At 43.9% G+C, this 18448-nt stretch overlaps 1 protein-coding gene across 1 annotated transcript in view; it reads left to right on the top strand.

Moving 5' to 3' along the window:
* The window catches only part of LRP4 (LDL receptor related protein 4), a gene marked incomplete at its 5' end in the record, with an annotated part of 49719 nt that extends 38021 nt beyond the window's left edge, over window positions 1-11698 (top strand). The window contains 5 exons of the mRNA XM_040495925.1: window positions 367-502; window positions 4358-4425; window positions 4974-5061; window positions 6615-6756; window positions 9185-11698. Of these exons, the coding sequence (XP_040351859.1) occupies window positions 367-502; window positions 4358-4425; window positions 4974-5061; window positions 6615-6756; window positions 9185-9517 (767 nt within the window). The remainder of the gene's footprint in view (window positions 1-366; window positions 503-4357; window positions 4426-4973; window positions 5062-6614; window positions 6757-9184) is intronic.
* Between the last annotated feature and the right edge of the window lie 6750 nt (window positions 11699-18448).

The raw sequence follows: 18448 nt of genomic DNA on the forward strand, positions 1-18448 counted from the left end.
CTCGGGGAGTCTTACAGCTGAGTGAGAGAACAATGAGTTTGAGCTTTGGAATAGCACAGACCTGAGTTTGTCCAGCTTCTGGCATTTACAAGAATGGAATTCAGGTCTCCTGAAACTCTGATCCCTGCGGTGGCCTGTGAATTGCTGTCTTTTCCTGACCTTTGTGCACCAGCTAGCCCATCCAGAGCTATTGAATATTGGAGTCCAAATCCTTTTTATTTACAGTATGAAGAGCCTCTAATGAGGATGCGTAGGATTAAGGCAGCTATAAGATGGCTCTGTCAGGTAACCCAGGATGCTACTCTTGGATCATATGTAGAGATTTGGGGCTCTAGTGGCTCACTTCAATCCTCCTATTCTCTTCAGTACCTGGTCTAGTGCCCCCAGCTCCCAGGGCTACCAGCATAAGTGAAAGGAGCCCTGTGCTACCCAACACACTTCCTACCACCTTGCGTTCCTCAACCACCTGGACCCACACATCTCTGGAGGAGGTGGAAGGAAGGTAAGTGAATTCAATATGGGATTGAGGGCTCTTTTCTCCAAATCACCGTCTTCCACTGGCAGAAGACCACAGTCTTAGCTCGATAATTCTGGCGCATGGGAAGTAGGTCACATCATGAGCCACCCGTCCCTGCTCTTTGGAACTGGAGATGATATATAGACTTGTAGATTGTTGCAAGTGGATCTCTTTTTAGCTCTGAGGGCGAGAAGTTTTAAGAGCAGCTTTAGAGAGAGAAATCACTCAGAGGAGTTCCTACATGGCATTCATCCTTCCTTTCGGTGACATTTGTTCTCATAACACATTTAGTATATGGTCTTGTCCTACAGTTTGCTTAGAAGCTGCCAAGTCATAGTGGTCTCTGGGCTCTGGCTTTATGACTTGGAACATCCCCAGGGATGTAATGACCTTAGCTTATAATGACCTCAAACACACATGCACGTACATGCACGTGTACACACACACACACATGTATACACACACCTTATTATTAAATAACCAAGCATAAACATGAACAGTTCTCAAATCAAGTATAAAATGTTTCATTTAATTAAGTTGATGGTGCTATCCATTTAAGATGCATCCTGATTTGAGGCGCCTGGGTGGCTCAGTTAAGCTTCCAACCTTGGCTCAGGTCATGATCTCATGGTTCTTGAGTTTGAGCCCTGCTTCGGGCTCTGTGCTGACAGCTCAGAGCCTGGAGCCTGCTTCAGATTCTGTGTCTCCCTCTCTCTCTGCCCCTCCCCAACTTATACTCTTCTCTCTCTCTCAAAAATAAATAAAACCTTAAAAAAAAAAAAAAGATGCATCCTGATTTGAGAGTTTCAACTGAAAAAATGACCAACCTCAACTATGAGATGCCACTGATTGTAAGACACATTCCTGTTCCAGAGATGTTGGAATAGAGAACAATACAGATCTTAAAATTGATTAAATATGATATTAGATTCAATTTAGAAAAATTCTTATGTTTTTTATTTATGCCTTGCAAAAAAATAATCTGAAAATGCAGCCAGGAATAAAGAAGAAATAAGTACCCATGTATAGTTACTCTTAATATTTTCTATTTTATATATGTTTACATTTCAAAATGATTACCACAGTAAGTTTAGTTAATATCCATCACCACACATAGCTGCAAAGTCTTTTTCTTGTGATGAGAACTTTTGAAGATTTACTCTCTTAGCAATTTTCGAGTGTATAATACAGTATTATTGACTATAGTCACGATACTGTATATTACTTCCCCAGGACTTATAACTAGAAGTTTGTACATTTTGATCACTCTTACTGATTTTATCCACTCCTCCTACCTTCCACCTCTGGCAAGCAGCAACCTATGAGTTTGGGATTGATGTTGTTGTTGTTGTTGTTTTTAGATTCCATATATAAGTGATAATTGCACAATATTTGTCTTTTTCTCTCTGATTTATTTCACTTAGCATAATGTCCTCAAGGTCCATCCATGTAGTCACAAATGGCAGAATTTCCTTTTTATGGCTGATTAATGGTGTCTATCTTTCCAGACATTTTTCTATTTACAACATTTTTTTCCCAATGTAATATACCAGTCTCTTTATTTTTATTATCAACTTTAGCTTAAAAGATAATTAACACTTGATGTCAATTCTGAAAGCAGAAACATAATAATAATCCCAGAGGAGAACTCTAGATTCATGTCTTTAAAATTATAAAACTTGGGGCTTCTGGGTGGCTCAGTTGGTTAGGCATCCAACTCTTGATTTCGGCTCAGGTCATGATCTCACGGTTGAGTCTGAGCCCCACATCAGGCTCAGCGCTGACAATGCAGAGTCAGCTTGGGATTCTCTCTCTCCTTCCCTCTCCCTCCACCCCTTCCCTGCTGGAGCATGTGCGCATACGCGTGTATGCTCTCTCTCAAAGTGAATGAATAAACTTAAAAAAAGAAAAAAGAAAGTTAAATAACAAATAAAATAATAAAATAAAATAATAAAAGTTGTGCAGTGCCTGGCTAGCTCAGGTGGTAGAGTATGTGACTCTTGAGCTCAGGGTCATGAGTTTGAGCCCCATGTTGGGCGTAGAGTCTACTTAAAAAATAAGCTAAATAGGGGCACGTGGGTGGCTCAATGGATTAAGCGGCCAACTTCGGCTCAGGTCATGATCTTGCACAGTCCGTGAGTTTGAGCCCCGTGTCAGATTCTGTGCTGACAGCTCAGAGCCTGGAGCCTGCTTCAGATTCTGTGTCTCCCTGTCTGCCCCTCCCCCGCTCACACTCTGTCTCTCTGTCTGTCTCTCTCTCTCTCAAATAAACATTTACAAAAAAGTAAATAAAGTCTTAGAACTGGAATTGGGGGTATAAAAGTAAATAAAATAAAATTATAACATTTGCACATGAGCAAATCTGTCCTATTTGCCCCATATTCTCTTTTTAGAAGTTTGTATAGAAAAGCAAATAGCCAGACATAAACATGTATTTTTCTCATTAACTTTTAAGTACTATCAATCATGATTAATCTGATTTTCTTTAGGATAGTTTAGAAAACTTTCGAACCCTACTCAGATACTTTCTTAGGGTCACAGTCTATTTGAAGACTCCATGCATCTTGGTTTCAAATGTTCTTGCAAGTTGCTTTTCTCTAGCCTTTTAGGAGATGCCTTATTTATTTACTTATTTATTTTCTGAGAGAGAGAGCACGTGCACACACAGGGGGAGGGGCAGAAGAAGAGGGACAAAGGGAATCTTAACCAAGCTCCACGCCTAGGCCCAGTGCAGAGCCCGTTGCAGGGCTGTATCTGACAACCATGAGATCTTGACCTGAGCCAAAATCAAGAGTCAGACAGGGGCACCTGAGTGGCTCAGTTGGTTGAGCGTCCAACTCTGGCTCATGTCCTGATCCTGCTGTTTGTGAGTTCGAGCCCCACATCAGGTTCACTGCTGTCAGCACAGAGCCTGCTTCAGAGCCTCTGTCTGTCTCTTTCTGCCCCTCCCCTGCTTGTGCTCTCAAAAATAAATAAACATTAAAAAAAAAACACCCAGGCACCCCAGGAGATGCCTTTCATTGATTGTTCATAATGTGCCACAAAGAAATTACCTCCTTAGCATTTCAAGTTGGTTCCCTGATCCCTCCCTCTGGATGTCTTGCATATTCTCTTTTGAAAGAATGAAGAGAAGAAAAACAGGGTTTTTTTCAAGGTCTATTTAGACCTTGTGATAATCTGTATCCAGTCAGAGGTTTGCTTGGCTGGTAGTTTCTTCCAGCTCATCCTGGTAGCTTAACGAACCCTACTATTGATATCCTTAGTGTTGTTTCAGCAGACTTCTAGCTTACTTCCAGACCTGCTTCTCCTTTTTTAGAGGAATCTTCTTTACAGAGTACATATTTTGGGGTGCCTGGGTGGCTCAGTCAGTTAAGTGTCCAGCTTCGGCTCAGGTCATGATCTCACAGTTTGTGAGTTCAAGACCCACGTCGGGCTCTGTGCTGACAGCTCAGAGCCTGGGGCCTGCTTCAGATTCTGTGTCTCCCTCTCTCTCTCTCTCTCCCTCTCCCTCCCCCACTCACACTCTGTCTCTCTTTAACTCAGGAATAAATAGACATTTTTAAAAATTGTTTTTAAATTAAAATAAAAATAATAAGCGTACATATTTTAAAACTCATTTAAACATGATATCGCATCCCGAAGACAGTGACTCACACTGATTTCTCTGTATTTCCTGGTCTGTGCTTCTGATGTCTCCCATCAAGTACAATCAAATATCAGTAAGCCCCACTCAAAAGTCTTTCCCTCTGTCCTTCCCAGGACTTTCCCTCTTTCCTAGAGGAAGGCAAGGTCTTTATCAAATACAAGTAACCTTCACATTCAGTTTTCTCTGCCCCACAGATGCTCTGAAAAGGATGCTCGGCTGGGCCTCTGTGCACATTCCAATGAGGCCATACCTGCTGCTCCAGGTGAGCCCTGAGTGCCCAACTGTTTTAGAAAAGAAGGTATAAGGAATCCAAATTTCCACTGATCCCTTCCAAAACCTTCATAGGGACTCTTTGGGGTTGTCAAACCCATTTCTCAGACTGAATCCATAGAAAAAACAATCATTAGTTAGCCACCACTTACAGAGTACTTTCCATATGCCAACCATTTGTTAAGCTGTATATATGTGTGCCCGTGCACACGTGTGCATGTGTGTATATGTATATACACAGTCACATGTCATTGCCAGCAGGCTAGGAGCGGTTTATTATCGCTCATCTAACTGATGAGAAAACATAGGCTTCAAGTTAAGCATCTCGCCTTAAGTCACATGGGTAGTAAATATTGGAATTGGGATTAGAGATAGGACCATAGATCTCTTCTCAGCCCCCTGCCCTTACCCCTGCGGCCTCTTCCCTGGCTATCCTCAGGTGGTGTGGGATCCAACCCAAAGGAACCCTCGTCTTCCCACCCCTCACGCCAGCTGGATGATTGTCAGTGGCCCCCACCTAGTGTCTCTCTGTTCTTCTAGGGGAAGGACTTCATGTCAGCTACGTCATCGGTGGACTCCTCAGCATTCTGCTGATTTTGGTGGCAATTGCAGCTTTGATGCTGTACAGGTAACCTCAGCCTCGCTGCAGGGGACACATGGTCACTGGTCCTCATTATCTGTGCTCTCCTGAAGCTCCACATCTTGCTGATCTAACTTCTGACCAGCCTCATGTCAAAGAAAGGTCCCTGGTCAGAGCAAGGTAGAACCTGAACTCTGATTCTTCTTCACCATTCACAGCCCAAGCAGGTTTCTGATATTAGGACCACAGCAGCCCTCGGGATTCTCTTTATAGACGAGGATACAGAGGGCTTTACCCAAGGTCACACGGGAAGAGACAGAGCTGGGACTGATACTGCCATCTTTGCTTTTCCTCTACTCTGCCTCACCTCAAACCACCGAAGGTGGAAATGATCTTCTCTTCACATAACCACGGCCTTTACCCCAATATTGTTTGATATGTCATTGCTCAGTAGGGATCATCCTGGGAAGGTGGAGTGTGTCATTTTCAGTTTAGAATCCTTTTTATGACCCTCTGTATATTTTCTCCAAATGCTTTAAACACAGCTTGCAGCAAAAATACCAGGATTTTGCTATGCTGCTGTGGCTCCTGCTTCCAACAACAACAACAACAACAATAACAGCAACAATAACAACAACACTAATAATAATAGTAACCGTTACTATTTAGTGAATATGTATCAGTGCTACATAATACAGGTATTATTACTCCTCACTTTACAGATAAGGATCTGAGGCTCACAAAGCTTAGATTATGTCTACCAAGATCCCAGCTAGTAAGTAACAGATGTGGGATTGAAACACAGATCTGTCTTGACACAGTGGATTAGCTATCTATTGCAGATTATTCCCAAATTTAGCAACTTAAAATGACAACCATTTATTATCTCACAGCTTTTGTGGGTTAGAAATCTGGGTGCAGCTTACTTGCATGCCTCTGCCTCAGGGCCTCTCCCAGGCTACAGTCCAGGTATCAGCCAGGGTTGTGGTCTTATCTCAGGGCTTGACCGGGGAGGGATTCCCTGCCAAGCACATGCGTGTAGCTGTTGGCAGGATTTAGTTCCTCACAGGCTGTTGGACCGAGGGTCTCAGCTTCTTGCCAGCTGTTGACTGTAGGTCACTCTCATCTGTTCCCTGCCTTGTGGGGCCTTTCCAAAGGACAACTGGCCACTTGGCAGCTTGCTTCCCCAGAGCTAGCATAAGAGAGAGTATGGGCAACCTAAGACAGAAGCCACAAGTTTCTCTGGAACCTAATCTAGCATCCGTCACTTTTGTATTTTCTGTTCTTCAGAAGTGCATCACCAGGGGCGCCTGGCTGGCCTAGTCGGTGGAGGGTGCAAGTCTTGACCTTGAGATTGTGGGTTCGATCCCCACCTTGGGTGTAGAGATTACTTAAAAAATAAAAAAATAAATAAAAAGAAGTGAGTGAATCATCAGGTGCGGCCCACACTCAAGGAGCAGGGATTCAGAAGGTGGGAGAAGCAGGAGGCGAGGATCTCTAGAGCTGTCTTAGAAGCTGCCTATCACATTCAGGTTACAACTTCCCCAGATATCACCCCGATAAAGATCTGAACTAATTTCTCATCACCTTTCCTCCTAAAGACACAAAAAATCCAAGTTAACTGACCCGGGAATGGGAAACCTGACCTACAGCAACCCTTCCTACCGAACTTCCACTCAAGAAGTGAAAATTGAAGCAATCCCAAAACCAGCCATGTACAATCAACTGTGCTATAAGAAAGAGGTAAAAATTAAAGTTTATATTCAAGGTGGTTGTTTGTTTGTTTGTGTTTGTTTCTGGAGGGGGGAAGGATACGCTCCGGTTGCCTGAATGGATCAGTGAGGGATGCCGGGTAGTCCCATCTACCATTTTGGAAGTCATAGTGAACAGAAGAAATGAATGTGATTTGGGTTTCTGGACAGATGTAGACTCTCTGAGGGACCGGCTTGAGGGACCTCAGTGAGAGCAACATTAGAAAGCAGATTCCAGAAGGTCTGAGTCTGAAAGCATGGGAGTGTGCGCCTCCCTGCCAGGAGATATTTTACTAGGCTCATGGGTGTTTCCTCATTTAGTCATCATTCCCCTGCAGTGAGGCCCCTGTGAAGTACCCCAGACGCCTAGACAATACCCCTCAAAACCCAACAGCTCCTGGACTCTCCCTTTTCTAACCTCTGATCCAAGTTGTTGGCACCTATGGCTGGCAATGGCTGGGTTTTTTTTGTTGTTGTTGTTTGCTTTTCTTTATGTTTTTGCTGTTCTTCCTCTTACCACAGAATCTTAAGAGATTTCTCTAGAATTTTGAAGGTTTACGTGATTTTGCTCTCTTAACTCCTTTGTTGCTTCAGTGAAAAATTATTTGCTGAGTGTTTAGGCTTGAAAAATAGTCCCATTTCCACAAGGAATCAGTAGCCTGGGATTTCAGATTTTCCTAGTCTAATACAACCGCTGCTTTTTCTAAAATCCTGTAACCCTTCATCAGAAGTTATATCCTTTATGAAACCCTAATCGTTCTAGTCTCTTGGCCTGTCTAGCACAGTCAAAACTTGCCCTCATCTCTACAGGGCCACCATGCATAATGAGTGCACTTTACATAATAATCCCATGCTTTCTGGCTCCATGAGTTTCCATATTAAAAGAGCTTCCACTGTAAGCCAAAACAGAACCTGCAGAAAGTTTTCAGTTTTAGGGATGGTAGATCCCATTCTCAATTAGTATCTTTGAGAGACTCTTGAGTCTTGGGTTCCTAGAGTGTCTGATGCCCCAGAAAAGAACCATAATAAGGTTCACAGGTTAGAACTTACAAGTGTGTGACCTCTTTTCTTCTGTTGTGTGCTTTTCCTCAGCAGCTCTTTCACCCCTCTGACAGTCTTTCACCCTTTCTCTTCTGATTTCCTCTTGATTTCAGGTACCTGTTGCAGTGTGTTTGTAGAGGGCGTGGTGTTCTCCTCCCCCCCCCCAAACTGCCAGTGCCGTGTCCCCCACCTCTCCCTAGCTTACCCAGCGTGTCTCTGAGGTGAAGACACTGCACGGCTCTCTCTAATCTTATGCTAATTTCAGCTTGGAGGGTGTGCTGGGGGAATGGGTGTGTGTATACGCACGTGCACATGTGTGCTTGTGTGCTATCTGTGTCTGTCTCTGCTCTATTGAGGGAGCTGTCACTCCCAGAGGGCAATCAGCAAAGTATCCTCTTTAATGCAGGGGCTCAGTAAATATCTGTGGAGTTGAATTGCTACTAAAATAGAGGAACATTTGCAGAGCTCTCGGTGGGAATACTGTCCCAGGACAGAATCTCAGCCATGGTTCACTGTGTCCTGGTAGAGGTGGCATTTTGGTTGGTATCCCCCGGAAACCAGGAGTAAGGCTCCTCTTTGAGAAATCCGCGAAGGGAGAAGCCTGAGTAGAACTTAAGGCTGTCCTTGGAACAATCCCAGGTTGCTTGAGAATGGCCCCAAGGCTTGTGGGAGCAGAGCCAGAGTAACCTCCCAGAAAAGGTTATGGGGTCCCAAAGGATTGGCACTCAAAATCTAAATAAGGAGATTTTCTAGATTCCTCCTGTCTTACCTCCCAAAAGTTTTCTCCTTAACAAAATTAGGAAGAAGAGAATTAAGAACAAAAGAGCACAGGAGGAGTTTAAAATCCCAAATAAATGCACATTGAATTGCCTTTGTCAATTACTTTTGGCCATGCATATCAGCATGGTGTCCCATTAATAAATCACAATAACAATGTAACAATACCTAACATGATTTAACGTATCTTATGTGTCAAGCACCTACTAACTGCATTATGTGTATCACCTCATTGAACCTTCACCGCAACTGGTTATGAGGTATGGATACTGTTATTCTCCCCACACTGCAGATGTGGAGACTGAGTTTAGAGATGCTGAGTAATTTGCCCAAGGTGACATAGCCAGTGAGTGGATGATGCAGGACTGGAAGCCATGGTTCTCCCTCCTCCCTGTCTTGAGAAGGGTAATAATCATCCTAGCTGCTACTCTCCTTTTAGGCCAACTCATCTGTTTGCTCTCTGACCAAGTCTCCCCATTTGTTTGTGGGATCTTTGTACCCCTCACACCTCCTCTCACCCCATCTACTTCCTTTTCCGGTTCACCGTGAGATCCTTTTAGAGAGCCAGCCGACTGACCATGTCTCCCCACCCTCCACCCTAGGGCGGGCCTGACCATAACTACACCAAGGAGAAGATCAAGATTGTAGAGGGAATCTGCCTTCTGTCTGGGGACGATGCTGAGTGGGACGACCTCAAGCAACTCCGCAGCTCACGGGGGGGCCTTCTGCGGGATCATGTGTGCATGAAGACAGACACAGTGTCCATCCAGGCCAGCTCTGGCTCCCTGGATGACACGGAGACAGAGCAGCTGCTGCAGGAAGAGCAGTCTGAGTGCAGCAGTGTCCATACCGCAGCCACTCCTGAAAGACGGGGCTCTCTGCCAGACACGGGCTGGAAACATGAACGCAAGCTCTCCTCAGAGAGCCAGGTCTAAACGCCGTCATTCCCTTCCCTCCCTGCCTGTTCCCTCTCCTTCATGGACTTCCGGTCCTTGTGCTCACTTATACAACAGGCCCCCTTCCTATGTGCTCGTCCTTCTCCTCCACCTCCCACCCCATAACTGCTCCCGGGTCCTCCGCGGAGGCTGTTTCCACCTGAGTCCATAACTACCTGTGCACAAGAAATGATGGTGCATCCCGAAAATTTATACCTGGATTTTACCGCCAACTTCACCTCTTGCACCCCATCCTGAGCCCCCAAAACTAGGCTCAGTAATGATTCCTCCTCAGCACAGAGCTTTTCCCTGGTACCCTGCCTCACAAGAACTGATGATCCAAGACTTCCCTCTCTCCCGTCAGAGCCAGCCTGGCCGCTTCTCTAAGAGAACTTGCCCATCAGGGGCTGGGGCAGGGGTCAAGGGTAAAGAGAGAGATGAAGGATAGAGGCTGAGAGAGGAAGGAGGAGTGAGCCCAGCTGGTATGGGCATCTGGGAAGCCTCCAGCCTCAAGTGCATTGGTAACATGAGAAAGCTTTTAGGGTGGTTGGGCCGCGTGTCCTGTCCATTGCTGGCAATGGATATTATTCTTGCCCTAAGAGCTGCTGTTGTTTTTTTTGTTTTTTTTTTTTTTTCAGCTGCCGATATTGGTGAGATCTGGGTGTGGCTCAATCTGTTCTTCCTCCTGCTAGTTTGTCTGGAAGCTTTTCTACCTTTGGATGACAGGGCCTTTACCGCATGGCAACAGCTAATATGAATTCCCCCGCTGGTGCCACTGCTGGCCAGTACCCTTCCTATGTCTTTGACTCTAAGTCACCAGGTTGTGAGCAGGGGCTTGAGGAATGTGGGGCCCCGAGGGCTAAGTCTTTGCAACATCTTACCAGCGCTGTCTAGACCCAAAGCCACATATCACCTGGACCTTCATGTTCTGCCACCCTCTCCCCGCTCATTCTCTGGGATTCTGAGCATAGAGACCATGAAACAACTTTTCAAAGAAATGGCCAAAAGTCTTCATAAATGGTCAGGAAGAGAGATTGGGTTATAGACTTGGGGCACCCAGGGCCTAACAGGAAGTATCCATGAGGTTGAACCTCCTGTGTTGTCTCTCAAGTGCTCAGGGATCAAAGTTAGCGGACAGAGAACCTGTGGCTGTGGGGTGGGGAAGTTCCCATTCCAACTCTTTTCCCGGCTAAGTGACTGACTTTCCATGCTGTGATGCCATCACTTGGTTCGTGCCCATTCACACAAAGAGCGTGTGTCTCGTGCTAGTATCAGGGGAGTTGAGACCTTTTTCTCAGCCCTAAACCTTCTACATAGCCCCCTCCTTCCCCCCACCCCCCCGCCCCAAGTTGCTTTTTCTGACTTAGCCTTGTGGTGGTGAGGAGGGCTAAATCAAGACACAAACGTAGGGGGCAGGATGTAGAAAGGTAGAACCACTGATGAAGCGCTCTCAGCCTGGAGCAGATCCAGACCTCCTCCACCCAGGAACAAGAAGCAATAGGAGAGGACAATGGGCTGAGAAGAGAGGCGAGGGCTTGTAGGGGAAGTTTCCTGATTTGAAACCTCTCCTGTGGTTCTTGGTATTGAGAAATCAGCTGCCAAACATGTGAGTAAAAAAAAAAAAAAAAAAAAAAGATAAGAGCAAAGCTTTTCTGGTCACTTCTAAGGCTGCTAGAGACAGGTGCCAAGCCCTTAGCCCTGTTGTTAGTAACCAAGCCAGGTCTGGGCCCACACAGGACAGCCTGGCCAGGCCAGCAAGTCTTTTCCAGTACACAAAATGGGAAAGGCGAGGTGCCACTTATGGGATGAAAGGGAGACATTTCACATTTGACAGGGCAGGAAAAGAGCACTTTGGGTCCTCAGACTCTTGGTTGAGGACGAGGAGAAAGTAGAAAAGTGGCATTTTCTTGATTGGGAAGGGGGAAGGATCTTATTGCACTTGGGCTGTTCAGAATGTAGAAAAGACATATTTGAAGAAATCTCTATTTGAGCACTGATTCACTATGTAAAAAGCAAAACCTCTCTTGTCCTAAACTAATGGAAGTGATTCTCCCGCGCTCATGTGTAATGGTTTTAACGTTACTCACTGGAGAGATTGGACTTTCTGGAGTTATTTAACCACTATGTTCAGTATTTTAGGACTTTATGATAATTTAATATAAATTTAGCTTTTCTTAATCACTGTGCCTGGCTTGGAGTCATGACTAATCATTGCACCCGCTCTGTCTGGCAGACCCATGCTTTCAAAACCCTTCTTGCAACATCACCTTTAAGTCCTTGGGGGACGTGAGGATGGTGAAGAACAATAAAAGGTGTGAGGTTCCTGGTTGAAGGGTCAACTCATCTTGAGAAGACAGGTCAAAACCAGAATTCATTGGCTTGTGAAATCCTCACTTCCTCTAGAACAGGGATGGCAGGTTTTAATCTCGAGTGTCGACTCTGATTGGTTGGCAGTGGCTGCCTGAGGTCCTGGGGAGACTCCAAGGGGAAAGTGTCATGATTATTAGTGACCTCTCCAGGCGCTGGAAGGAAGTATATGACATATATACTATATATCTTCTATTTCTGTTCTAGGTCTATGAGGACTTCATTGTCACAGAACTTGACTTTGCCTTGTGATGATAGTCCCTGGCAAGACTGTCAGATATAGTAAGAAAAGTACTGGGGACAAGGAAGGTTCATTAAGGCCCAGATATGCTACTAGCTCTTTTTGATCTTAGTAAAGTTTCGTAGTTTCGAAGAATGGATCAAATCAACACTAAGATTCCTTTTATTTATTTTTATTTTCTTCCTTTTATTTTAAAAAAGCTTCCTTGTTATAATTTATCCATTACATCTCAAGGCTAGGACATGGGGTTGGGCTCCCTTCTCAGGTTCCTAATGATGATTAGGAATCATGGAAGTCCCGTGCGAGATGTAGAATTTTATGTCAGAGCCCAGTAGTTGATTTTCTAAACCACAGAACTTTTATAGAATAATGCTTCCGTTAATTCGTTTATCACTTACTGTGGGCCAAGCCTGACTACAGAGCTTAGAATCTAGCAAGAGCCTCCACCCCCACCCTACATACCCCCCCCAAAAAAAGAAAGAGAAAGCAAGAAAGACTGAGCCTCTTGTATTTATTTATTTTTTTTTTCCAACGTTTTTATTTATTTTTGGGACAGAGAGAGACAGAGCATGAATGGGGGAGGGGCAGAGAGAGAGGGAGGCACAGAATCGGAAACAGGCTCCAGGCTCCGAGCCATCAGCCCAGAGCCCGACGCGGGGCTTGAACTCACGGACCGTGAGATCATGACCTGGCTGAAGTCGGACGCTTAACCGACTGCGCCACCCAGGCGCCCCGAGCCTCTTGTATTTAAATGGAGATCTGACACTAATTTTTTTTTTTTTTTTTTTTAGATCTGACACTAATTTACAGTGTGTAACTCTTTCAACTTTGGTAAGGGATATGTGCACCAGAACAGAAACAAGTGGAATAGTTCAAGGACAACTATCCCCTCGCTCAACCATTCTTTTTTTCTTTTCTTTTTTTTTTTTTTTTTTAATAACTCATACTGAAAGAAAAGCATCTTAGGTGATGAAATCCAGCCTAAAGTATAAGCCTATATACCTGTAGAAAGTACCCCCTCCCAAAGGCTCGGGGTTATGAGCCAGGCCATGAACAGTGACCACTTGAGCTGAGAACTCAGGAAGAACTTTTCAGATGACAAGAAAAATTAATGCGTTGAGCACACACCGTTTGCTTGAAAGCCTGGGAGATGTTTCTGGGAGAACAAAATTTGGTGACTACATTTTGACACCTTGTGACCACACGAGCCAGTGTAATCAGGTATTCAACACTGCCTGAGCCTTAGAGATCCCACTAATCTGTGACTGTCCTGTCACTTCAACAGGAAATGGGAATGGGAGAAGAGGCTGGGCCTGGTGGCCCAGGTCTTGACAACAGTCTGGCAGTGGGCAGATGAGACTTTAGCAACACTGTCAAGGACTAGCATCCTGTTTTCGGGTTATTCACATGCCTTGGCTTTTACTGTCCTGATGAGTAAAATGAAAAGGTTGAGCCAGATGATTGCTAAGGTTATTTCTGGCCTGAAACTTGTTTTTATGTTCCTTCCGAGAAACCTTAAGGATGAAACAAGAGTTGTCCTTATCTGGTTCTCTAGATATAAAACCTGAAGCTGATGAGTAGGGAGAGAGTTAGTCAAATTCTAACCAACTGGACATATTTTTATAAGCTAATTATGTTCAAAACATAGTCACTGCCCTTCTTTCTATATTGCATGAACAGATGATGGATCCTAAGATGAAAAGATCTCTGTGGCCCATAGAGAGGTCTCCAAGGCATGATCTGAAGCTTTCACCAAACCTAAGCCTACAGCAAACAAAGTCAGTGCTACATAGGAACTTAGAAAAGGCATCTGCAAGAGCTGAGGGTGTACAGGGTTCTAAGTGTAATGCACTGACATTCAAGAACATATAGTAAACTTCAGTTATTTCTACCTATGGACAGACATAATGATTACAAATGGAGTTGAGCCCTTTTTATAGCTAAAAAAAAAAGTCTGTATGAGTGTGTCTTTTCTTCATATGTGAAAATGACTCAACTGATCCACTTAATAGGATGTGTGTTTGGGGATGTTTCAGGCAGCCTTTGTTTTGTAACATTCCCTCACTCACCCATTTATTTTCTCTCTAGATCATTCTCCCATTAAGCAGCTGGCAGAGGCTAAGCAGAGCTCAGCTTGCGGAACAGAGTCAAGGCTCCAACTCACAATTTTGGACTCCTTTGACATGATGTTAAAACAGATCCAGACAGCCTAATTAAGGGTCTGAGTTTAAACCCAAGGCTGAAGTTAGCCCCAAGCTACGCAATCTGCCTTTTTCATTTTACAAGACACAGAGAGCCAAGAACTCTCACTTATCTTGCCCTTCTCCGTAGTTTTCCCTGCAGCCCTAAAAGCCTGTTGACAGCCTGCTAATGAGGTCCCTATCTCTCCCTCTGTCTCCGTCCTCTTTGGTGGAGCTGATGCTTCTGTGGTCAGAGTTCTTGGACAGCCTGAATTTGGGGGGCTATGGGAAAATGGGCTATGAGAAAAGAGAAAAGGGTTATTCATTCCTTCATTCACTCATTAAATGCACCCATTCACCTATTAAATGCACCCAGTGAAACCCGGGATAGCCTCAGAGGCCAGTCAAGGCACAAAAACCCAGAGCCACTTGAGACCTGTGTTAATGTCACCACTGCTGTCTCCAGGGAATAATGCACTAGGTACCTGGACTGAAAGTTGAAAGGAAGTTAATCATTGAAGCCGTTCCTCTTAGGCTGGAAATCTGGGTCCACGTCCCATGGTAGAGCTGTTTCTCTCCCAGAAAGCAGCTTGTGATTACGATGGAAGGAGCACTGTCCCAACCCTTGGCAGGCTTTTCAGAAATGCCCAGCACATTTATTCAGCAGCCACAATGTTTGGCATCTGTTTACTGCTTCCAGTTGCAATAATACAGTGTTTGCCTTGATCTCTAATGCCTCCAAGGGGTTCACTGCCCTGTTAATATTTTCCTTATGTAGAACTACTGAGAGGCCCTTGGAATAAAGTAAGCACACGTCACTCTAATAAATACATAGATAAATGCTGTTTGTTGATAATCCTGGACTGCAAAAGATGACTGGCCAAACATTTATTGAACACCTACTATGGAGCAAGATATTATGTTAGGTTTCTACAAGGCCTTACAGGATCTGCCACTCCCCTGCCCTCTGTTGCCTATCAGACCTCATCTTCTGCTACCCTCCTGCCAACTACTCTGCTTCAGCTATGCAGGCCTCCCTGTTTCTCTAACCTGAGAGGCGTGTTCCCAACCTAGGGTCTTTGCATAGCTGTTTCCTCTGGCCTGCACTTTCTTCCTCTAGATAAATTCATGGCTAACTCCTTTGCCTTCCTCAAGTCTTTGCTTAAATGTAACCTTCTGAATGAAACCTACTCTGATCACTCTTTGTAAAATTGCAGTCTTTCTAACTCTACTTCCCAATCTCTTTCACCGTGTTTTACTCTTTTTTCTTTTCGCATTGCATACATTGTTTAATAACATACTATATAATTTATTTATGTGTTGATTGTCTATGCTTTTTCACTATAATGTGAGTACCATAAGAGGGACGTGTGTGTGTGTGTGTGTGTGTGTGTGTGTGTGTGTGTGTGTGTATTTTGTGCACTGATTATCCCAAGTGCCTAGAATAGTCCCTGCACATATTAGGTGCTCAATAAATATTTGTTGAATGAACGAACAAATAAATGCATGGAATCGACATCTAATGCCCACTAGGGCTGCACCTAAACCATATAAGACAAAAAGGGATTTGCCATCTTGTTCTAAAGCTCTCCAGGATCCAGACTCCATACATCCTTTATTGAGCAAATTCCAGTTTACCATCTTGCTCTCCTTATAAATGTAATCTTCAACTTATTTCCGATAATATTTAAATAAAGTAAACATACCAATGACTGAAAAAGACTATTTGTATATGTTCCTAACCCATTTCTCAAAGGTTTCTGTGACCCTTGTTTGCTCTGCTAGGTTCTTTTCTCTTTTCCCTACCGATGGATCTGTTCTCACGTCCCTCCTTTTCACTCTCCACTCTCCCACTCTGTGGTCTCATCATGTTTTCTACTCTATGGAGGTGATTCCTAATCTTTTCTCGCAGTCCTTATCCTGTATTTCCTAGATCTACTTAGAGATTCTGTTTGGATGTCTCATTGGTACCTAAAAGTAAGCAGGTCTAAAACTAAATTCCTTGCCTTTCTTTTGAGACTGGCTTCTCCTGACTTTCTACTTCCATTTGGGCAATGACCCCTCCCAATCCCTAGGTTCAAATCTTGGCATGTTCTTTGACTCATCTCCCTAAATGGGCCCCATCCTCACCTTTGCACTAAGTCGGTTGCAAAATCCTTCACTCTTTCTGGAATCTGTTCTCATCATTTCCACTGCTATCACCTCATATCAGACTCCTAACTGGGCTTCCAACTCTAACCCATTTTAGACAAACAAGATAATTAGTTTTCCTAAAGAGAAGTTCTGATTTTGTCACTGATTCAGAAACCTTCAATAGCTCCCCATCACCTACCCGAAGTACAAATTCCTTACCTTTAGTATTCAAGACCCTCCGAGGATTGTTCCTTTCTCTGTCAATCTTGTATCCCATTACTTCCCAACATGAACCCCGTTCGAAAACCAAACTCGGGGCGCCTGGGTGGCACAGTCGGTTAAGCGTCCGACTTCAGCCAGGTCACGATCTTGCGGTCCGTGAGTTCGAGCCCTGCGTCAGGCTCTGGGCTGATGGCTCAGAGCCTGGAGCCTGTTTCCGATTCTGTGTCTCCCTCGCTCTCTGCCCCTCCCCCGTTCATGCTCTGTCTCTCTCTGTCCCAAAAATAAATAAAAACGTTGAAAAAAAAATTAAAAAAAAAAAAGAAAACCAAACTCACACGTTCAATTCCCTTCCTATAATGCACTTTCTTGTTTCTGTGTCCTTGGACCTTCTCTTCCTACTACTAGACATTCTCCCTATTTCTATTTTTTTAATTAACATGTCAATGGCAAAAAACAAAAAACAAAACAAAACAGTTGTTTCCCTCCCTTCCCAGTTCCCCTGTTAGTTTCTTGAAATTCCAGGAATGTTCTAATCATTTTCAGGCATGTGTACAAATACATATGCATTTTATAACCACATATAATAAATGATTCCACATATGCTTTTCTTCAACTTGCCTTTTTTCAATTAAATTTGTGCATTTTTCTATTCCAGTACATATAGCTTAACTACATTCTTTTTAACAGTTGGGTAGTGTTCTGTTGAGTAGATGTTCTGTAACTTATGTAATAAGTTCCCTATGAATGGACATGTAATTTCTAGGGTTTGGATGGTTTTTGGTTTTGGTTTTTCCCTATCTTAAGAATTGCTGCAGTGAATATCTTTGGGCATTTTTCTTTGAATACTTGCATAGATCTGAAGAACAAATTCCTAACAGTGGCACTACTGGGCCAGAGATTATACACACTTTACATATTTTAACAACTGCTAAATCATCCTTCTAAAAGTTTGCACCAGTTACACTCTTACCAACAGTGAGTTTGAGTGTCTGTTTCTCAAAGTCTTGGCCAACGGCTGTCAAACTTTTTCATCTTTGCCAATTTGATAGATGAAAAAAGAATCATTTTATTACTTTTACCCATCCCCTCTCCATTTTTTAGTCTGTTGGTAATTACGTATCTTTGAATCCCAGATTAAAAGTCCATCCCTTTTAGGGCACCTGGGTGGCTCAGTTGGTTAAGCGTCAGCCTCTTGGTTTCAGCTCAGGTCATGATCTCACCGTTCATGGGCTTGAGCTCTGCACAGTCTGTGTTGTGCATCAGCACAGAACCTACTTGGAATTCTCTCTCCCTCTCCCTTTGCCCCTCCCCTGCTCACACCTTCTCTTTTAAAATAAATATTGGGGCGCCTGGGTGGCTCAGTCGGTTAAGCGTCCGACTTCGGCTCAGGTCACGATCTCACGGTCTGTGAGTTCGAGCCCTGTGTCGGGCTCTGGGCTGATGGCTCAGAGCCTGGAGCCTGCTTCTGATTCTGTGCCTCCCTCTCTCTCTGCCCCTCCCCCATTCATGCTCTGTCTCTCTCTGTCTCAAAAATAAATAAACGTTAAAAAAAATTAAAAAAAAATAATAAAATAAAATAAATATTAAAAAAAAAAAGCCCATCCCTTTCACAGATCCTCCCTTAGCAAATTTCCCCCTTCTGTTAAGCACCTACAGCTTTTTCTGTTGTTCTCATACTGCCTTGAATTTTAGTGACTGACTAGCCTATATGTTTTATTTCTCTGACCAAAGCAGTTTGTAAATTTCTTGGGAGTAAGGCCCTTATCTTATTCATAGAAACATAGAATT

This window comes from Herpailurus yagouaroundi, unplaced genomic scaffold (assembly GCF_014898765.1).
Source record: "Herpailurus yagouaroundi ecotype Mexico unplaced genomic scaffold, PumYag 187, whole genome shotgun sequence".
In the NCBI taxonomy this organism is placed as follows: Eukaryota; Metazoa; Chordata; class Mammalia; order Carnivora; family Felidae; genus Herpailurus; species Herpailurus yagouaroundi.